Raw genomic sequence first — 19721 nt, forward strand, 5'->3', positions numbered from 1 at the left:
ACTCTTCATTAGAACACCAGCATGTGCAGAGATTAATCATCATGGTAGACCAAATAAATAGAAGGTTAACACCTTTAGTTGCTTTTACGTCTGAAAGGCAAATTTAGGAAAGGAAATACTTCTAAACAAGATTCCTGCTGCTGCTACTTGAAGATAAGATTCTAGGGAGCCTGAACCTCTGTTCATGCCTGCTCCATTTTTCTATTATTTCTGGCAAAAACCCACACATACCAGCCTAAACCTTTTAAGTATTTCCAGCAGACCTTTAGATTTTGGCACATAAAAGTATCTCCATGCATATGCAGTACACCTACCTATAACTGCATCACTGCTGCTGAAAGTTGTGCCATGTCATTATTAGTCAGTTGGAGAACCACTCCCAGGAATCTTAGAGCTGTTAGGAAAGCTCTTCATGATCTCATCTGATGATATGCAAAATAAGCATCAATGCCTCAGGAAAGACTCCTTAGTAGGAACATGTTCTATTTATTACTATTCTATTCTAATAATTTCACTTTTACACTTCTGTGATTTTGCTGTTTGCTTCTTTAAAGTAACAACTCGGTGGAATTACGAACTGGCAACTTGGGTGCCTAGCAGCTTCTTTTCATTTGTCCCACTTTACTAGTTCAATACAGGGATGTGAACATGTGCAAGTTTCTCTTTAAAGACAGACAGACAAATATGATGGTTATTACGTAGTGCTAAAAAAACTATCTGCTGGACTGTTTACAGTGCTTGGCATAAACTCCTCCAAGTGCCCTGAGCTAAACAGTAGCTTTGTTGCTCTGAAGGTTTCTGCTTAGATGGCTTAGCAAGGTCTTGTCCTTCACTGCAAGCTACAGGATTGCACTTTTAGGATTTTTCACTTCATTTAAGTGTTTATAATCAGGAACTTCTGGAAATTCCTGACTGCCAAGCCCTGACAATGAGTTCTTAAGCTTTGACTATTGCCTGAACAGAACTGTGGCTTAACAAAGAAAGTTGTGGGGTTTTTTAACAATTCTTTCTCATCCAGTAAATACTGAGTTTCAAATATCCATGACAAATTCGTAAGACGTTCTTGGCATCTTTATGGAAAATTTCTCTTCTATATAGCAAAAAAGGAGTCATTTAATACTTTGAGTATCTCCAAAGTGAACCTACATCACTAAACTGGATTGAATTTACAAAGTACAGTGTTCTCTCATTTACTGTTTTTCTAGCTAGTATTTTGCATTTAATGTGCATTGGTTCACTCCTGTTGCCAATATGACAAGATGACTTGGACTGAAAAACATCACCACTTAGTGCTTCTAGAAGATTGAAGTTGAACTTTCTGATGAAAAAAAAAAGATATAAAACTACTCTGAAACATCAGTATTCCTTTGAGTCAATAAATATCTTCCACTTTTCCTGCCAAATTTTTATTGTCAGAGAGAGCACATGTGGGAGATATTCACTATTAAAACTCTGTTTACAGGGAAAATGAAAAGCAAAATGTTGACAACTTCAGAAAAATGGTGACAAACACTAGCAATGTTTTACTTACATAAAGTAGAGATAAAAGGAAGCAAATTACTTTTCTGCCTCTCATGAAGCTGAAAAATGGTGGAAAAAATTGATTAAAAAGTTACTACCTCAGCAAGTAGTACAAGCGGTTCTTTTCTTGGCTGCAAAGGCAGTGTCTTGTTCAAACCAGAGAAGGGAGGAATAACAGGCAAAGTTGGCCATTATCATTTAAACTACTTGAGATAGGCCAAAACCACTGAGCAAACAGTATCAGCAGACAGTCATCTGACTCTGGGATTGAGCAAACTCATCTTCTGACGCTGAAGGTTGGTTAATGCCCAAGGAAGGAAAATTTCCTGCAGGATTTGCCAATGAGATTAGCCCTACCACTACATTCTGTGTGGGAATGGACCTCTCAAATCTGAAGTGGTTTTATTATAGAGTGAATCTTCAGGAGATTTTGAAATTTGGTAAGAGGCCTAATCTGGTTCTCCAGCTCCAAAAAATACTCCATAATCTCTCAGATCTAAGGGTGGACTCTAGAAGATAGGGTTGAAAGGTACAATCAGTTTTCTTCCTCAATTGGTATCACTAGAAATTATTTAAAAGGTTTGATATATTATCAAGATAAGCTGCCTTTTCTTTGAATTTGAATGTCAAACTCCATACTCAAACTACTCCATACTCATCTTTCAAGTTTAATAGGACTATTTTAAAGAGTACATGTTTGTTATTTTTTGTATCTAAAATAGTTCATTTATAGTTCAAGAATTATGATTTTGGAGTAGGACTCACTAAAAAATACTTTAAAAATATATTTTCAAAATCTGTAACAAAATAATGACTCATCAATCTTTAATATTAAATTCTTGCCAAAGCAGCTACAAGTCAAAATACCAGTATTTATCTGTAGAAATAACAGAGCTTTAGAATACAAAGCAATATAAGTACCCATGAAAATATAAATCATATTTAATATTATAATTTTAATAAAATTTTTTAAAAATAAATTTAGTCAATCATTTCTAGGACTTGCTCAGTTTCCACACAATCATATCTGAACTGAGCTGAGCTTCTGCTATTTTCAAAACCATTTTCTGGTAAAGGGCACCATTCATTGTTTGATTCATACTTAGCACACTCTCTTCCCGCTCATTCTGAAGCTTCTTCCTGAATTGCTGAACTCCTTCCTCAGTGTCCAGTAAAGAAGCCAGAGGAGCATTATCGATTTTCTTGCCAGCCTCATTCCCCCATGTCAAACTGTTTTCAGCTTTACTTTCTTTTGAGAAAAAAGAACTCTTTGAGGTGAGCATTTCTTTCACCAAAGCCAGCGATAACTGTTCAGCAAGTACACTTTTTCTTCCAGATCTCAGGAGTTTTACACAGCAGCTTGGAGGCAGAACTCTAGTAAGGCTATGAAGGCACTGGAACAAGACAGTCAGATTTCTGTAAAACAAGATTATTATTATTATTATTGCTACCTTATATCTTTAAAATTCCATAGTGGAAAATAAAACAAAGGTACTTGAAAACAAAAATAGAAACACTTATGTTGATTATGGTTTTAAGTATTGTGTGTACTTTACATACAAGAACAAGTATTTAGAGGCAGATGAAAAATCACTTTTATTCATTGATTGTCACTATCAACAGGTATGTATATGCCTGTTAGGTGGCCTACAGCTTGTCTTTCTTAAACAGAGGGCAAAAGTTGCACTTAAAAATCAGACATTCAGAATTACTAAGAAAGTCAAATAAAAGTGCGGGTGATCATCAGGAAACCTACTCTCCTGGATAGCAGTGTAGCATATACAACACAGTGACATATTCCTTGTTCTAAGAGAAATGCAGAGTTTGTTAAAGTCTTATTCCCAGTGTTTGCCCTGATAAACAAAGAAAACCTCAACCCAAAAAACCCAAAAGCATCCTGCATTAGCTAGTTTTCTTACACAGATCAGAAAGATGTCTTTCCTTGAAGTACTTCTATTTCAATTTAGTTATCTTAACATTCCACTACTTGTAATGTATAGTTTATTTGGTTTCTGAAAGGCTGTGAAAAAAAGAATAGTCTGTAGCTTCCACCTATCACAGAAATATCCTAGCTGGATCAAAGATCAATTCAAAGACAGGAAAAAAAATATACAGAAAATACAATCATAGTTACACCATAAACATGCAGCTCACTAAATATTAATGCAAAATGGGAGCAAAAGCGAATAGTACTAAGTAAATTAACTTTTCAAAAAGAACCAAAAGTCTTGAGACTTAAAATGTTACTGATTGATCTCTTAAACATCTCACCTTTTCCTCTTACATAAAGGAGATCAACTCCTCATTTGAGTAAAAGACTGAACCTCACTATAAAATACAGACTCCTAAAAGTTATACCTTTTCTTTCTTTTATTTTTCAGCTTGAACTCATCAGGACAGCAACATTTGTCAATATTCAAGAAGTACTTTTAATGTAATAAGCCTTATCCAGCTAAATCATAAATTATGGCAGTATTACTAAATTGCTTAGCCTGGTTCAGGAAATTTTAAAAACATTTCTCCAAGAATCTACATAAGAAAAGAAATCCCTGAGACTCTTCTGATTATTTCCTTTTCATAATCATGGCAGACAGGAAATAAATATAGCAGAAACATGTACAAAATGAGACAAAATTTGTTGCAGTACCAAAATAAAAAATGGCCAAGTAATAAATTTAAACTTAGTATAACATGGTGTTTGTGGTTTGGTTGGATTTTTTTGTTTTAATATCCCCTTAAGGGTTTTTCTTTTAATCAACACCTGTTGAAGAAAAAATTATATATTATACTAAGAATAAACTTAAAAATAAAAAATATAAAATTAGGATGCAGCAAAATGAAATTAATAAATAGTACCAAGCAGATAGTAATGGAGACTAGACTTATTTATAATTCTAACTAATTCTAATTGATGTTCTAACTTAGATAAAATTAAACAATACAGTTCAGGTTCTGCCGTAGTTCTGATCTGAAAATAATTCTGTTATTGCTCATTGTTATCATATCATCATATTGGAAGCCTGCTGATTATGATTTTGTCTGCTATTTATGGTACCAGTAGGAAACAGTGTAAAGATTAAAAAAGCATTGCATGGAATGATGAATATATGCTATGATTTGAGTGAATTTACCTGCAAAATATTGTTAGAACCCCTTCAAATGGATTTTTCAGGCTCCAGTTAAAAACTGTACCGTACACATTTCCTGCTTTATGACAGAATATGTTGTCATGGCATTCCTTAAAGGGTGTGCATTCCATTTCTCCCAGTAACCATGAATTTACTGGAGTCAATGTACAGTCAGAAGACATAATCTGAAAGGAGAATCTGACAGCTGTTGCAAGGATAGCAAGTATATCTTCCATGGAACCTGCAAGAAAATACAATAAAAAGATATTTGACCTAACTCTTTTGATCACGCTGCCTGCATTAAATGTGTTCAGATTTTTGGCTTGTACTCCTAGTTTTTCATTAAGCATTTGCACCTGTTTTCAGGCATTCTTTGGGAATTTTCTTCTCACCTAAATTCTTATACCTACTTCTGTCGAGCAAAACAGTTGAATAATGGAGCACCACCAATATAATGGAAGTTCTTAAGATAAACATCACCTTGCCAAAAGAAGGCTATTAACAGCCTCCTGGGACAGTAAGATGACATGTTGGTTTTAGCAATGATACAGCCCTAAAAGAAGAAAAATTAAACTTCATCACCAGCAATCAAAAGGATATTTCACTATGTGAGTGAAAGTTCAGTTAAAAATCAATTCAATCAGGAATATTAAAAGAAAGGAAAATAAATGACCATAAAAGATATGTAGATGAGAAAAAGCTTCAATTAATTTAGTAGTATTTAAGAGGTAATACCGTGTCAGAAAAAAGCCATATATATCTATATCTATATATATATATATGCATTCTGTACTCAGACATCTTCAAAATTATCCTTTCTAGATACCCTTCAGCATCAATGCTCGCACAAAACCCTACAGCAACTCCATTCTGACAAGTGTTCCATCTCGTATTTCACCCAGCTTTTAATTCCCAATAGGCCTATGAAGTTCATGTTCAAAGGGACAGATGTGATTACACCTTGAAAACCTGGTTTGGCATCACCAGAATAAACAGAAGAATTAAATACATAAATATGTATGAATCCAGAGTATATCTTAATCTATTTACCTGTACAGTAACTATTATCCCTTAGCATCTTCACTGAAAATCTTCCATTTGAAATATCTTCCAGACTTAACAAAACTTTCCCACAGAGCACAGCAATCTGTTTGCTCTCCTGTAAACCATCATCCCCACGTTTTCGCCTCTTTGCATGTAGAAGAACTGCACAGCAGACACGATGAAATGCCAATAAAGGTGAAAGGCTGGTAACAGCAACGACTGTCTTTGCTCCATCCAGATGAACCCCTGAAGGTCTCTTAGGAAACTCTTTTTTCAGGTCATCCTTGCTATGTAAGTCCAATTTAATCTTTTTTGGAGGCGGCTCAGTTTGACATGAGGAGACAGCCAATGCTGAGAAGCTCTTGTTCAGCTTAATGATTTTACTTTGACACTTGATAATTGGAGAAATTGAAGAGAAGTCTTGATCCGTCACTAAAGATAAGCTGACATCATTCAGTGACCTGTGAAAATCCATACAATACGACTGCACTCCCAGTTCGTATTTTTGCCATCTGACACATAACCATAACTCTGCAGATATGCACAGACATATTTAAGACTACCAATAATTCCAATATCATTCTAGGTTAAGTCACAGAGTGGGCAAAGAGTATAAGTCCTTCACATGACTATTTCATCTAAGCTTAGTATAAAGATTTTCAAAATGTGGACTGAATTTTCAAAGAGTTTTTAGGAGTTTGATGCCTCACTTCAACTGAAAGAATTTGGATGTTTAATTCAGCCAGAAAAAGCTGAAAATTCTACATAACCTATGCAGATACTCTATGACATTTGTAAATTATTTTTAAAGATCTAACTTAAGTTTCAACAAAAAATTGCAGAAAGTATCAATTCCACCCTTTTGAGAACTAAAAGCCCTTCTGATGATCTATATTTTATAGATATTAAAATAAAATTGAATGTAGAGTAAAATAAAAGGTTTAAGATACCATTACCTTAAACATGAAGCAATTTCCTGAAATGTATGAAGTACTCTATTTATTCAACACAGGGTTCTTTCAATGAAATCCTAATATTACTGTTTCAGATCCTCTCTCAGTGAATACATTATTCTGTCAATCAACTCAATCTCAAGATGTCACTGACACCTGAAAGTCTTATAAATCTCTAATTTTCTTTAGAGAGGTATCACCACCTCATAATGCAATGTAAGATATCACTGCAATCTTGCATTAGTGAGAAGCACAAAAATAATCTATAAAGAATTTCAGTGTTGGGAATGGAAAGAAAGCAAGCCCTTTTCCCTCAAAACACAGGATATTGTATTACAGTACTGATCTGGAGCCCAGAAGACCCAGGTTCTGCTGCCAGCCTGCCAGATAACTTTTGACAAGTGACTTCTCCACACATCTTTTCTCAACTGTAAAAATAGGGGAGAGGGCTAGATTGCTGCTAGATTTTAAACTCTGAGGATCTCTGAAGTTATACAAGAATGAAGCATTTCATTTTCAAAACCAAAGTCATCATCATCAATTCTAAAAGAACAAACACTGGAAAGGCAAAAACAATCTCTTGCATCAGTGGCTCTTAACAGGGGCTGTCAAGAGGATGAGGTCAACTTTCTTGTAAAGTTACAGCAATCTGGCAGTTGAGAAAGAATATACCCACAGCTCCAGCAGAATGGCCAGAGGGTGTAACAGGTCAGCTCCCTCACAACCACTTGAATGATTTTCAGTGGCATCAGTAGTCTTTGAGCTTACCCTAACACAGCCTCAGCTACACTGCTTGTGGGAACAGGGGTCAAAAGGCATGTTCTGACTCCATCAAAGTTTACATTACACAATGAACATCATAAATTTATGTTTCATGTAACCCTGTTTTTATAACCTGTCTTGCAAATGAGTTCCCTTTCTGTAAGGGGGAAATGACATAAGTAGTATTTACAACTGAACTGAATAATTAAAATAAACAGAATAAACAAATAATCGTAAAGATGATAATAAGAACAAACAAATTATATTGAAGGTTTAAGTGTTCAATCGTTCTACATAATTTACACAATACATAAGCTTTGTAAATATTTTGACTAGATACTTGACTAGAAAAGTCAAAACCTAAGTATTTATTAAATTGATGAGAGAACTTAGTATTACTGTTTTCTCTTGTGCTTCTTCAAGTAAATCACCCTTAGGAATAGCAAGCAGTGAACAGTAAAGCATGTGGAACTGTATACTTAAAACAGAGCCTTATTTACAACACATACTGATGTCAGCATAGCTATTTCAGCATGGACTGTAAAGAACCATAATTTTTGTCAAAAAAAGAGAAAACTCTTTTGTGAAAAGTCTCTAGAGATTATACTCACACAAGTGATTTCTGGCTATACAATGTATTTTTTTGCACAGTAGTAGAGACAAGCAGCAACAATACTGACAAAGACACACAAAGTAACATTTTAAATACAGATGTTCAAAATGCAAAAGTTCAAAGCTTAAAAATCCATTCTCACTACTGCAGAGCTTAACCTGCATATTCACTTTCTATAAAACTACCAATGAAATTATTAGATAAATTTATATCTTACCAGTGGAAGGATTCAGTTAGTGCTACTCCGACTACCAAGCTGTCACCCACAACACGCTGCCACAATTTCTCTGTGAAGTGCTCTGGGACTTTGGACGCCAATGATGTCTCTTTACTAAGAGAGTGAGGATTTTCTACATCATCCCAGAGAGAGACAAGACCTTCCTTACAGAAAAACAAGTTTTTTAGGTAAATTAAGTAGAGATACTGGTTCCTTTTATACTGCATTATTTCGTGTTTTACCACAAATGACTGCTGCAAGAGCTTTTTAGACACACAGAATGAAATACATAAACTAGTTTATTCTCAACAGCAGGTTCAAAAGATAAAATTGCATCTTCTTAAAACACATGATTTCATGTAAAGTAAAACTTGTTCTCTCCTTGTGAACATCATATGTCTTAATCTTGATCTGTCACACAATTAATTTTCCAAAGAAGATTTAAGGTGCTAGAATTTATTCTGTAATAGTGCATTTAATCACTCAACACTTTGTTGTCCAAAGCTGGCTAACTTGAAAGGGACCATGACAGTAACTGAAAGGGAGATCAATTCCATTTCAATTAAACTAGGAGGCTTTTTTGGAGCCACATATTACGATAACATTTTCCCAACCTCCACCACCTTCTCAGCCCACAGTTCACTCTGCCCCCATTATAAAATCGATTTTTCTCACACAGATTTATGACAGCTCACTTTTTGTAACATGTTAGATCACAGACAGATATTCAGTCTCTAAGCAACTGTGCCAATTAGGACTGCACACTCCCCTACTGTTTGTCACTAACTCTGTTAGAGGTTACTCCTCCATACAGCTCAGTTGTCAGGAGGTATTGTGCACAATGAGTTCAAGGAAAGACAAAAGACAACTAAATTCACTCTTAAGTACATATATTGGCAAGTTAAGATGATGAACCAAACTTAAAAAACAGATTAATGAGTTTTGATAGTGGCAACGCCTACTGCTGAAAGTAACAAGTGGTCGAGGGCAGCACCCTCTACAAATGGCAGAATTCAGAAGTGATCTGTACCATCTTCTGCATTTTACCTCTTCTGCCTTTGGTAGAATATGGGTTCTTTCTTCAACAAGATCTATCAATGCTCTGCAAGATTCAAGAATAACCCTCTTTTGGAGTTCTAAATGCTGCTGTAGCTCTCGAACAGAGGTGAAACCAGCCTGTAAAAGATAAAAATGATCATTAGACTTATGCTTATGTCTACTTCAAAAAAGAAAGGTTATTGCAGATATCAAAATATCTTTTCAGGTTTCCATTCTTATGCAAGTATCACAAGCAAAGATCCTGGCATTCCTCAAGTAATGTTTCTAAAAAATGTTCATATCAGGCTAGTCTGTTGTAAAATATGAATCTCAGAATCTTGGTCTCTCAATATTAAAGCTAGAGTTTAAGATACATATTAAGATAAATTTATCAAATTATGTAGATATTCATAGCTTTCATTATTAATTCCGCTTCATTTTTTTCACTGTTTCCTTTTCTGATCAAGATTTTTATTGATTATTGGTCAAGTAAATAAACTGAAGAGTTGGCAGATTTACAAACAGACATACATGCTGGCTATGTCTCAGTTAAAAAACCCCAAACAACAAAAACCCAAACCAACAACAAAAATACCAAAAAACCAAATTAAAATGCATGCCAGTACCAGCTTCTCAGGTTTTAAGAAAGCTCCTCAAAAGCCATTATCTAGAAAGCAAGATCCTAAGAAGTCCAGTGCTGCCAAGGAGCGAACAAACTCACCACTGGAGTGCAAAACCAAACTTCCCTCTTTCCTATCCCCTCAGAAAACCCCCAAAACACCCTAGACAGGATCACACATAACACCAATATAAGCCTGAATAAAAAAACAATTCATGGAAGCAAAGTGATGGCCTCTGCTCAAGCTGCAATGGCAAAGGGCATTTAGAACAAGTAGCAGTCAACATGAGAAGTTCTGTAAAAAATCTATCTATCAAATTATGCATCCAAGTACCAGATTCCAAGAAATATTCCAGTGCAAGACTTGAGTTAGGAGACAGAAATAAAGCATTAAGGACAAAGATGCGTCTACAATACCTTCTTAATTGAGGTCATCAGAATACTAAAACATCATTTACTCCCATTGGAGCCAACTCCTGAATAAACAAGTGAGAAACAGAAAGCTAATGGGGAAGCACAGACTTGGAAGCAGTCAAAATGGCCAAAAATTCACTGTTGTAGGATGCTTGCTGACCAATCTGACTTTTGGAACCTCTTTTTCCTCATAAAGTAACACAAGAAAGAGACCTGAAATTTACCACGTGGCAAACCCAAGACTGTGGAGCACCCACCATCAACTCTCTCTGGTCCAAGGGAGAGGCACATCCTTTCTTGCTATAGGCCAAGATGTGCTGCACAACAAGCACCAGAATTTCCAAGCTTTGTGCTGTGAAACTAAGAAAATAAAACCAGATCACCTTAGAACAGAAAATAAACATGAACACAGGCAGTCCAGAGCCAAACACAACAGAGCTGTGAGTAAATCCAGTATTATAATCCTTAAAGGCGTGGGTAGAGCCCTTCTCAAATCTTCGTTCGTGAAGCCTAGCCATGATAATCCTTACAAAACTGTTAAGTATCTGGGGAGGAAAACAGACCAATGAACATAAAGATCCTTCTGACTTGTGGCATTTCTGCCAAAACAACCAACTAAAACCATGAGAAACCCTGTAACCTCAGCTGCTGTAATGTATCTGCAGTGCTCTGCCAAAGGATGCCTTCTTCAGAGGATGTTAAAACACATGTTAAAGAAAAATAAATCTTCATAGAAGAAAAGGCTGGATTCAGGCCCAAAAGACTGTATACAAGATAAATATAGATCAGTTCAAAAATGCACAAACTGATCTATTTTTCAATTTCACTACCTCCAAAACACAACCTATATATGACTGTGTATAACGTAAATGCAACCTATTTATATAGTGGACTATAATTCAGCCCTCAGAAAATTTTCACAGGGCTAGGAAACCGCTGTGCAGATGTGAAACAAGAGCAAAGCAACAGAGGATGGAAAAGGGCTGCATCCAGCTTCATTTTGCTCTAAAAGGCAAGATTCCACAGAGACTGTCAAAACATAATTTGATTGGCAATTTCTAGAATACCTGAATTTTGATGACAATTATCAACAGGATCCACTCCGGGCCTAAATAACCTTTGGAAATTCCCAAGCTAAGCAGAACCCTGGCTTCAAACCAGAACCCTATTGCTTCAAAACAATCATCCTTGAAATTCAATTATACCTCAGATTATAAAAACCAGCAACAGTACTTCATTGTTCAGCAAATAAAATACAGAACAACGGAGATCTCAACAAGGAAACAACAGTAAGGTTGAAAAGAAATATCTGTACCTGCTTCCAAATTCATCAGCTTGACAATTTCAAAGATTTACAGCATTGAAACACAGGAAGATTTCCAACTTGCTTACAGTACTTGTGCTAGCATGTGGCTTTGAAAATCAGAGATTAAAAAGATCTAAAAATACTGAAATAAATGAGGTCTTATGAAGGATTCTGTGTCTGTAAGAACAACTTTATCAGCACATGACAAATGAAACCTCCATCCAGTGGCTTGTTTCCAGCAGAACCAGTAGAAAGTGCAAACCAGATTATTCATTTGATCCTAACACAGATGCATAGAGCTGTACAGCTGGAAGCCAGTTGGTACAGTAACAGTACAAAGTTATGGAATATAGAACATATATCTGTCAATGGCAGAGTGGACAAGCTTCATTGCAATAGCAGAAGGAGCAACAAACGAGACAAACTAATTTCTGTTTTGTAGAAGAAGGAAAGTAATGTAATGAGTAGAGAAAGAATAGAGCAGCAAAGAAACCAATTTTAAAATATATGACTGTCAAAAAAAAATTCAGGAAAAGAAAAAATGCATTTAGAAGGAAGCTTGCACTTCTGCACGTTAAAGCCAACAGGCCTCTAATGTACAAAGTGAAGAATGTAAAAATGCAGGCTTGGAAGGGACCTCAAAGAGGCCCTTAAAATTAATCCAGCTCCTACTTTCTTGTGCCTTCCAGGAAGCAAAAAATTTTGACCACTGTTCTCCAAACAACAGCTTTTATCTTTTGGAAGATGCACAACATCTCTTTAGACATCTCCTTTGTTATTAGAACTAGAAAAGTAGTTTCTTTTTCAGTCTTTTCTTAATATGCCCTCCCTTTATTTATTTATTAACTGGCAAACTATTGCCAGTTAATTTGCTACATTTTTAAAGGCTGGAAATAAAACTGACATGATACTCCACTTAGTTTTCACTAATTCTCAAATTATGGGAATAATTACCTCGCATCTCGTTGTTAAAGTACTTTTAGCAAACTAACAATATCCTCATATCTCAATATGAGATCTGAGTCAATATGAGCTTTTTTTTTTAATAATCTTCCTAGTTTGCCAACTGTTATGCATTTGGTATAGTCCAATACACACACTGCAAAAGCCCATCTTGGTGCATATGCTGGGTGTTTACTAACAGGATGAAAGACAGAAAGGCAGGTAGAAAGTAAAGCAGAAAGGCAATGATATATTCCCATGGATTGCTTGGGCTCTACCAAGTTTCCCCCAGCTTGTTTTATAAATGATGCTAATTGAAAGAAGGATACATTTTAGCTACACCTACTGTACTTTGCAAAATTACCCCATAAAACTGCTAGGAAGAGGAGGAGAAACATCAGCAGCTGATAAAACAACAGTAACCAACTTGTGCAAAAGCACTGGGAACCTGACCCTACGCAATTTGAAAAATATGGGATGTGGAACAAAAGAAGTAAACATTCTAATTTTATAAACTGGTATTTAAGCATCCATGAGTAAAATGACTGTTAAGAAACTTTGATAAGATAGCTTCAGCATTAGCTCAAACTTTTAACTAAAATTAAACTAGACCTTTACAATTACCCAAATGTATTTATGACAACTGAGATAACTGAAACACAGACAACCACTGATTTAAGAACAGATACTTAGTATGTTGTCTTTTTCCCTGAACTAATTCTTCAATAAAAACAGCATAATTACCCTCACTCTTTAGAAAATGTAATGATACGGAAAAATAATTTATAGAAAATATGAAGGCAGAACAGTTGAGTACAAACCTGCAATCTTGTTTCAAGGGCTTGGATAGTAAGCAAACCATTCTCTTGCAATCCTTCTGCAGCAGGAACAACATGTTTACAATTAATACCACTCTGAAAGAAAACAAAACCAAACCCCAAACCCTGAATTAATTAAAAAGCTGAAAATAAGATATAGGCTATTACACAGCATTACAAAATTCTGTGGGAAAACACAAAAAACCAGCAGAGCCACATGATGCCTTTAAAAAAAAAAAATTTATCTTCTGAAAGCAATTAGAATTTGATAATACATAATGGAAAGACCCAATTATGGGAAGCTAATTAACAAGCACTATGGCCTTAATTAAGAGCCCTTAGCCAAAAGGTAAGCATTGTAGCAAAACTGTTACATATATGAAGCATTTTCAATTCCATTAATTTCCCAAAACACTGTTAATACTATCGAGGAAGTAGATAATCTCTTCAGATAAGTTATCATTACAGCAAGGAATATTGCATTCAAACTTCGGGGCATTTCACAGCACACATCCAATTTCACTTTGCACCAATACTTCAGTGATTTGTTGAGGTTTCCTTAAATTAGTAAGCACGGACTGAGTAGCTGAGAAAAGGCAAGCTCGACTTACTGCATAGTCAACCCCTCCAAGGTCTGTTATTTGGAATGTACTTAACACATCTGTATTGGAGTCATCCTGAAAAAGCAGTAACAGTTGCTCACTTCCAGAGCCAATAAAATCATCCACCAGAACACACTTCAGTTTTTGGCATTTGGAAGCCACCTACAGTAGAAAAGGTTTGAAAATAGATTTATTTGAGATCTCATTTTGCACAAGCTTATTTTTTATAAAGAGGCAGCTTATTCTGGTGCGTGGAATACAGTAGTTTTAAATTTTAAGCCCTCACTTTCACCTCATCATTTAGAGCCTATGTAACTCTGAGAAAAATTAGCCATTTCTCTTTAAAGATCACTTTCCAGAATACTGGTTTGCAGAGATGAAAACTTTTCAGTGTATTCAAATGGCTGAATGCTGTAATATTTTTTTAGAACAGTAATACTTGCAGATCAGTTAAAGGCATTATAACCTTGACAATGAAAAATATTTTTGCTTTGTTACACACTTAAATACGCTTAAAAGTAAAGACAAATTTGTACAATAACGCTGACAACTAAGTAGAACAATTTTTATTTCCTGAGTTATGTAAGGCTTCTTGTCAGATTATTACAAAACCCTAGCACTTAATTTTGTCCCTTCTAAGAAACAATAGCAAGGCCTCTTCTTGTCATGAAACAACACTTTTTGTTACTAGGAAATGAGACTCAAAAAGCTTTTAGATTTCAATAAGGAGTTTATGCTTTGCAACAATATCAGTTTAACACAAATTATATAGGCATGCTCATAACTCTCTTACCACTTCAAGTTCTCACACTACTGCAGTTTTCAGTAGCAGAAGAAGCTTTGGCTCAGATTCATAAGTGTATTTTTAAGAGACAGAATCCCAGCTTCATTTTCAGATATTTAAGCCAGCACCAAAAGCAAAACAATCTCATACTTCAGACTGGTTTTTTTAACAGCAGCAACAGTAACAAACAAGAAATCTAACAAACTTAAATGCGCAGTTTTTCAGCTCCAGGAACTTCCAATAAGACAACATAAACAAAAAAGATAGTGGTAAAATGGGGCTGTTTAAAGACCCCAGTACCTGTAAGCTGTCTCTCCTCTGTACAACACAGCTATTTCCAGAGGCAAAAGACACGATAAATAGCAAATCATTGCTACTGGTTACAGCTGTTTTTACTGAACATGGTTTCTCGAAAGGAAGCTCACAAACACCTTTAGGGAGACCATTTTGGAACCAAATAAGCTGATTCTTGTGGGTTATGGCAACAAGTGATATTCGGAGCTGCTTTTTCAATCTCTCACTCTTGCAGACGTAGACAGAAGACACCACTCTGCTGTAAGCATGGGGCATGAAGCACGTGCCAGTCAGCATTTTATGTGTTTGAATTGCATATCCAAAGAACTCGCTACCCCAGATGGCTCTGTCTGAAACGGAAAATTCATCTGCATCTTCACTCTCTGGCAGGCAAGCAGTTCTTATCCCTAAGACAACAGTGCCTTCACCTACAATTTCACCTGTCCACACAACTGAAGAAAGCTGAAGAGGAGCACTTTGGACCACGCAGGTATTGGAAGAGATGTAGAACAGCTTGTTGGCATGTCTCCACAACACTGAGGGGCCAGCAAATAACCTGATCTCTTCTTTCAGCTCATAATCCAATTTAAAATGAAAGGACTGCTCAAACTGATTTGAACTGTGAAGCAATAGTAAAATGTATTTGACATTATTCCGTTTTTTCTTTTTCATCAAAATGCACGGAAGAATAATCCCTGTTCTGGAATCTGTTGTGCAGCTACAACAAATTATTTCAATTTTTGAGTGACTAGCATGCATGCTGAGTGCTCCAGAAGACTTCTGAACAAACACCTTAGTGTCTCTGTTGAAAGCCATTCTTCTGACACATAAACTCATTGTTTTATCAGCTGATCCCTCCACATGTTTTGGTTTTGATAGCTGAAATACAAGGACTTCGCCATTGTAGGACAAGAGTTGTTCTTGCTCCTCCAGAAGCATCTTGATTTAGCTTTATGTATGTTCCTCTACAAGAAAACCGTATGCATCCCCAAGGATTATTTCTTTGTGGGAATTTGAATCTATCTGGATGTTTTTTACCTACAAAAGCAAACAAGAAAAAAAGGATAAATTACTTTGGGACTAATTGAACTGATCGTTTAGAAAACCTATGCATTGTAAAACAATAACATGAGAGACTGAAGAATGAGGCCGGTATGTGTTTTAATGTCACAGATTAAAAACGAAGTTAAGCAATTGTGCACTGAGAGATTCAAGTAATAGAAACGTTTCAGAAACGCTTATTTGCCAAAATATGAATTCTCTGGTTATCAACAGCTGCACGGCATAATATAAATTGATAGAAACCAAACTGTACACTTGCAGTTTGTGTGACTGGATGGGACGTGTCAGTGCCACAAATACACTGAGCAGACTGGAAAGCAACGGTGCTTGAATTTCCAAATGTAAGAGCCTTGTCTCAGGTGTAGTGACTGTTAACAATTACAATTCACTTTTTGTTAAAACCATAAAACCTCGCTAAGGAGAAGGCTCTCTGAAGAAGCTCCCTACCTTCCTCCCTGCCCACAGAAGACCCCGGGGACCCTGAGCGAACCGCAGCCGTCTCACCAAGTTTCACTCAACTTCCGGGGTCCGCATCGACGCCCCTCACCCGGCTCAGGCACGGGCCGGGCCACGCGAGCTCCCGCAGAGAGGGGCAGCGACTGCGGGCTCTGCACCGGTGGGGCCTCACTCGTGTTCCGGGGCCGCTCCCGCAGCAGTTCCCGGCCAGGCAGGATCCTCCAAAGCTCCCGCCTCCGGGAGCACGATGGGAGAGCGGGCGGGGCCGGGGAGGGGGCGGGGCCTCAGGGCAGCCAATGACGCTGAGGCCCCGCCCCCGCCGGGGTCACGCGGCGCTCCGTCCCCTTTTCCCGCCGCCCCTCGCGCTGCTGGAGCCGCCTCAGAGCGGGCGGCGCGGGCTGAGGGACCCGCTGGATCATGGCTGAGGTGAGTCCCTGCGCCCCTGCCCCCTCACTGCTGCCCTGCTGCTGTCTTAGTGCCCGTCCGTAGCTGCCCGGGGTTGGTGGTTGGGCGGGGTGGGTGGCCCGGACCTGCCGCGCAGTTGAGGGGCTGGGGCTGGCTGGGGTCGCTTGGAGGCCCCGGCCTTTCCCTTGCTTCCACGGCCTCCCATTCCTTGTTTCTTTTCAGCAGCGGCAGGACAAGGCGGCGCTGATCAGCGAGACCCGGCGGCGTTTCGAGGCGGAGTACCTGCCGGGTGAGCCGGGGGCGGGCGGCGAGCGGGGGACGCGCTCTCTGGGGCTTGTCCGCTGTGCTTTTCCCTCTGGGTGTCAGATGCCCCCTTTCCCAGGTGTTTTGGTGTTTGTGCATTTCACAGAATCGGTTAGGTTGGAAAAGACCTCCGGCATCATCGAGGCCAACCTAAGACTGAACACCCCCATGTCAACCAGACCATGGCACCGAGTGCCACGTCCAGTCTTTATCCATAAACGGTGATTCCACCAGCTCCCTGGGCAGCCCATTCCAATATCTAATCATTTTTCTGTGAAGAATTTCTTCCTAATATCCAACCTAAACCTCCCTGGTGAAGCTTAAGGTGTCCAAAGCTGAGGGTGGGGATGGTGCACAGGGCATTTCTGTGCTGGCTCTCAGTGCTGTCTGTCTGTCTGCTGGGTTGCTGTCTTGGGCTTCAGGACCTGCCGGGGCAAATCTCTGGGTCTCTTTGTCTTCATTTTGCCTTATGGCTGTAGAGCGGGGTCTGGGACCCTGCTGTGCTTGGTGCTTTTTGGACATAAAAATGGTGGGGAAGTGGCAGGAGAAGAACTCTGCCCTCGACGAGTTTGTCAAGGGAAGAGTTGCTTTTCTGGAGTAACTTGCACTTGAAATTCATGCAGGCCATAATTATGATCATGCTGATGTCCCTGAGATCATGCTGGTGTCATGTGAGGTGTCCAGCTTGGTTCTTAAGTACAGGTGCATTTAAACTTGTAAATGAAGGCTGGGAGATGGTGGGGATGCCTAGGGGAGAGGGAAGACCAGGTTAAGCCTAGCGGGATTTCCTTTCATTTTAAGGTTGATTTGCATTGCTTATGATGGAAGAACATATAGTAGTAGAGTATGCTAACAACTGCAGTAAACAGAACATTTTATTATGACTCTCTAGAGACTTTTCATTAAAAACATGCTACTATCTAATTTTTAATTCAAATACAGTAAGAATCCAGTAGTTGTGTTACCTGCATCTTCTTTAATATAAGCCTCAATCCTGCAAACACAGGCCTTGCTTTGATGTTTTTTGATCAGAATTATTGAGGTTATGTTGCTCGCATTTTTATGTAAGAGTTACATGTTTCTACGACTTCTTTGTAATTGGCCAAAACACTTTTTTTGGGAAACCTTGAGGGTGGTACAACTTTGTCTCCTGTGGTTGCTCTGCTAACTTTCATAAAGGAGACTACTTTGGCCTTGGTTAGAGATGACTTATGTTTCTGGCAAGATAACAAAATTATTGGAAAGTCTTGAAGCAGAGAGAGCTTCTCTTACCATTTGAAATTCATATTTCCAAATGAATAAAGGTGTCTTTGGAAAGCTCAGGCTCAGATGAGTGGAGGGTGGTCTTAAATTATAGATTCTTTTGGCTCTTTTCAGTTAGTGTATATTTTCATATGATATGTAATTCAACTTGCTTTATATTTAATTATCCCAGAGTCACACTCATAAATAATCACTTCAGAAAGCCTAGAACTGCTTTGAGACAGTTGCTCTGGAAAGGAGTATTACCCTTTCAGTTGACCAATCCCTTAAAATCTTGGAATTCTACAAGTTTCTCTAACTGTAATGAAGCCTCTGTTGGGCTGGTTGATAAAGCCATTAAAATAATTGAACACTGTTACAAGCTAAGCCCTAATCCTATTTGTAGTGTTTTGAACACATTTTTCTCAGTAAACCCATTTTTAGGCCTTTCAAGCAAATAGGATTAGGATTTTTTTGAGTTTATGTTCTTGAGACTCTGCCTGAACTTAAGGAATTCCAGAAGCAAATTAACGTTGTTGCTGCACTTCCAAGTATGCAAAACATAGGATTTCAGTTTTACAGTGGTCCTTCAGCCTTTACTGTGTGTTTAAAATGTATTCTTTTATGCTTCCTAATCAAAAGGAACATGGAGGTGCATGTCTGCAGACACCCCCAAACCTGTGAGTTTGTGGTGTAAGGGTACAAATAATTGCATCATATCTAGGAGTTTTAATCTGCTTTCAAAACTAAGGGCATGTTTAGGCTACCCTGAGAACCTGATCCTTCCTGTGAAAGTTTAGAGTGGTTATAGAACTGTTGGCCTCTACAGAGCAAACTTATTCCATTTACAGGTGAGCTGCAGGTGTTAAAGGTTTGAATAAAGTTTTCAGGCAGTTGTGTTTCTGGAGGTTGCAGGTGTCACTGTTTCATTTTCCATCTGAGGAAAACAGTGTAACTGGTTATTCTAGGAACCTGCTGATTTTGATCATCAAATATAGTGAAGTAATTCTTCCACATTCTGTAACTCATACTTACTGGTTTCACCCTGCACTCTCTCATGCAGGAAGAATTGGTAGTGGTCACAAATGCTGTGATGGCCTTACAGTAATGTTTATTTTTGTTGTGAAGTGAAAACTTAAGGGGCCATTGAAATCGCTTATTGGCAGAATACTATCTTTACATTAAAGTAGAATCTACA

The 19721-nt window shown here is 37.8% G+C and overlaps 2 protein-coding genes across 4 annotated transcripts in view; one reads left to right on the forward strand and one right to left on the reverse strand.

Annotated features, from left to right (window-relative positions):
• Positions 1 to 2451: 2451 nt before the first annotated feature.
• On the reverse strand, positions 2452 to 16716 carry FANCB (FA complementation group B). 2 transcript variants are annotated; one of them, XM_050331913.1, is made up of 9 exons: positions 16622 to 16716; positions 15062 to 16093; positions 13987 to 14139; positions 13379 to 13471; positions 9286 to 9414; positions 8239 to 8402; positions 5700 to 6154; positions 4653 to 4890; positions 2452 to 2937 (listed from the first exon to the last, which is right to left on the reverse strand). In XM_050331913.1, the coding sequence occupies exons 2-9, from the start codon at positions 15992 to 15994 to the stop codon at positions 2517 to 2519; spliced, it is 2586 nt and encodes an 861-aa protein (XP_050187870.1). In that variant the 5' UTR covers positions 15995 to 16093; positions 16622 to 16716; the 3' UTR covers positions 2452 to 2516. The 2 variants fall into 2 exon arrangements, with proteins under 2 accessions (XP_050187870.1, XP_050187869.1); XM_050331912.1 differs by having other exon boundaries at positions 16565 to 16713.
• A 207-nt stretch (positions 16717 to 16923) lies between these two features.
• The window catches only part of MOSPD2 (motile sperm domain containing 2), a 37145-nt gene continuing 34347 nt past the window's right edge, over positions 16924 to 19721 (forward strand). The window contains exons 1-2 of one of the 2 annotated variants that reach the window (XM_050331924.1): positions 16924 to 16999; positions 17201 to 17267. In XM_050331924.1, coding sequence (XP_050187881.1) covers positions 16991 to 16999; positions 17201 to 17267 — 76 coding nt within the window. In that variant the 5' untranslated portion in view covers positions 16924 to 16990. The remainder of the gene's footprint in view (positions 17000 to 17200; positions 17268 to 19721) is intronic. The other variant, XM_050331925.1, reaches the window with a different exon arrangement.

The sequence above is a fragment of the Myiozetetes cayanensis genome, unplaced genomic scaffold (assembly GCF_022539395.1).
Source record: "Myiozetetes cayanensis isolate MyiCay16 unplaced genomic scaffold, myiCay2020 scf5-8, whole genome shotgun sequence".
In the NCBI taxonomy this organism is placed as follows: Eukaryota; Metazoa; Chordata; class Aves; order Passeriformes; family Tyrannidae; genus Myiozetetes; species Myiozetetes cayanensis.

What these genes read in the sequence shown, in the direction of transcription:
- FANCB (XM_050331913.1), bottom strand. Translation starts at nt 15,994, where the DNA reads ATGCTTCTGGAGGAGCAAGAACAACTCTTGTCCTACAATGGCGAAGTC. An exon ending in TTCTACCAAAGGCAGAAGAG is followed by an intron (nt 8,403 to 9,285) that starts GTAAAATGCAGA and finishes TTTTTCTGTAAG; the next exon opens with GAAGGTCTTGTCTCTCTCTG. An exon ending in CTAACTGAATCCTTCCACTG is followed by an intron (nt 6,155 to 8,238) that starts GTAAGATATAAA and finishes GGATTTTCACAG; the next exon opens with GTCACTGAATGATGTCAGCT.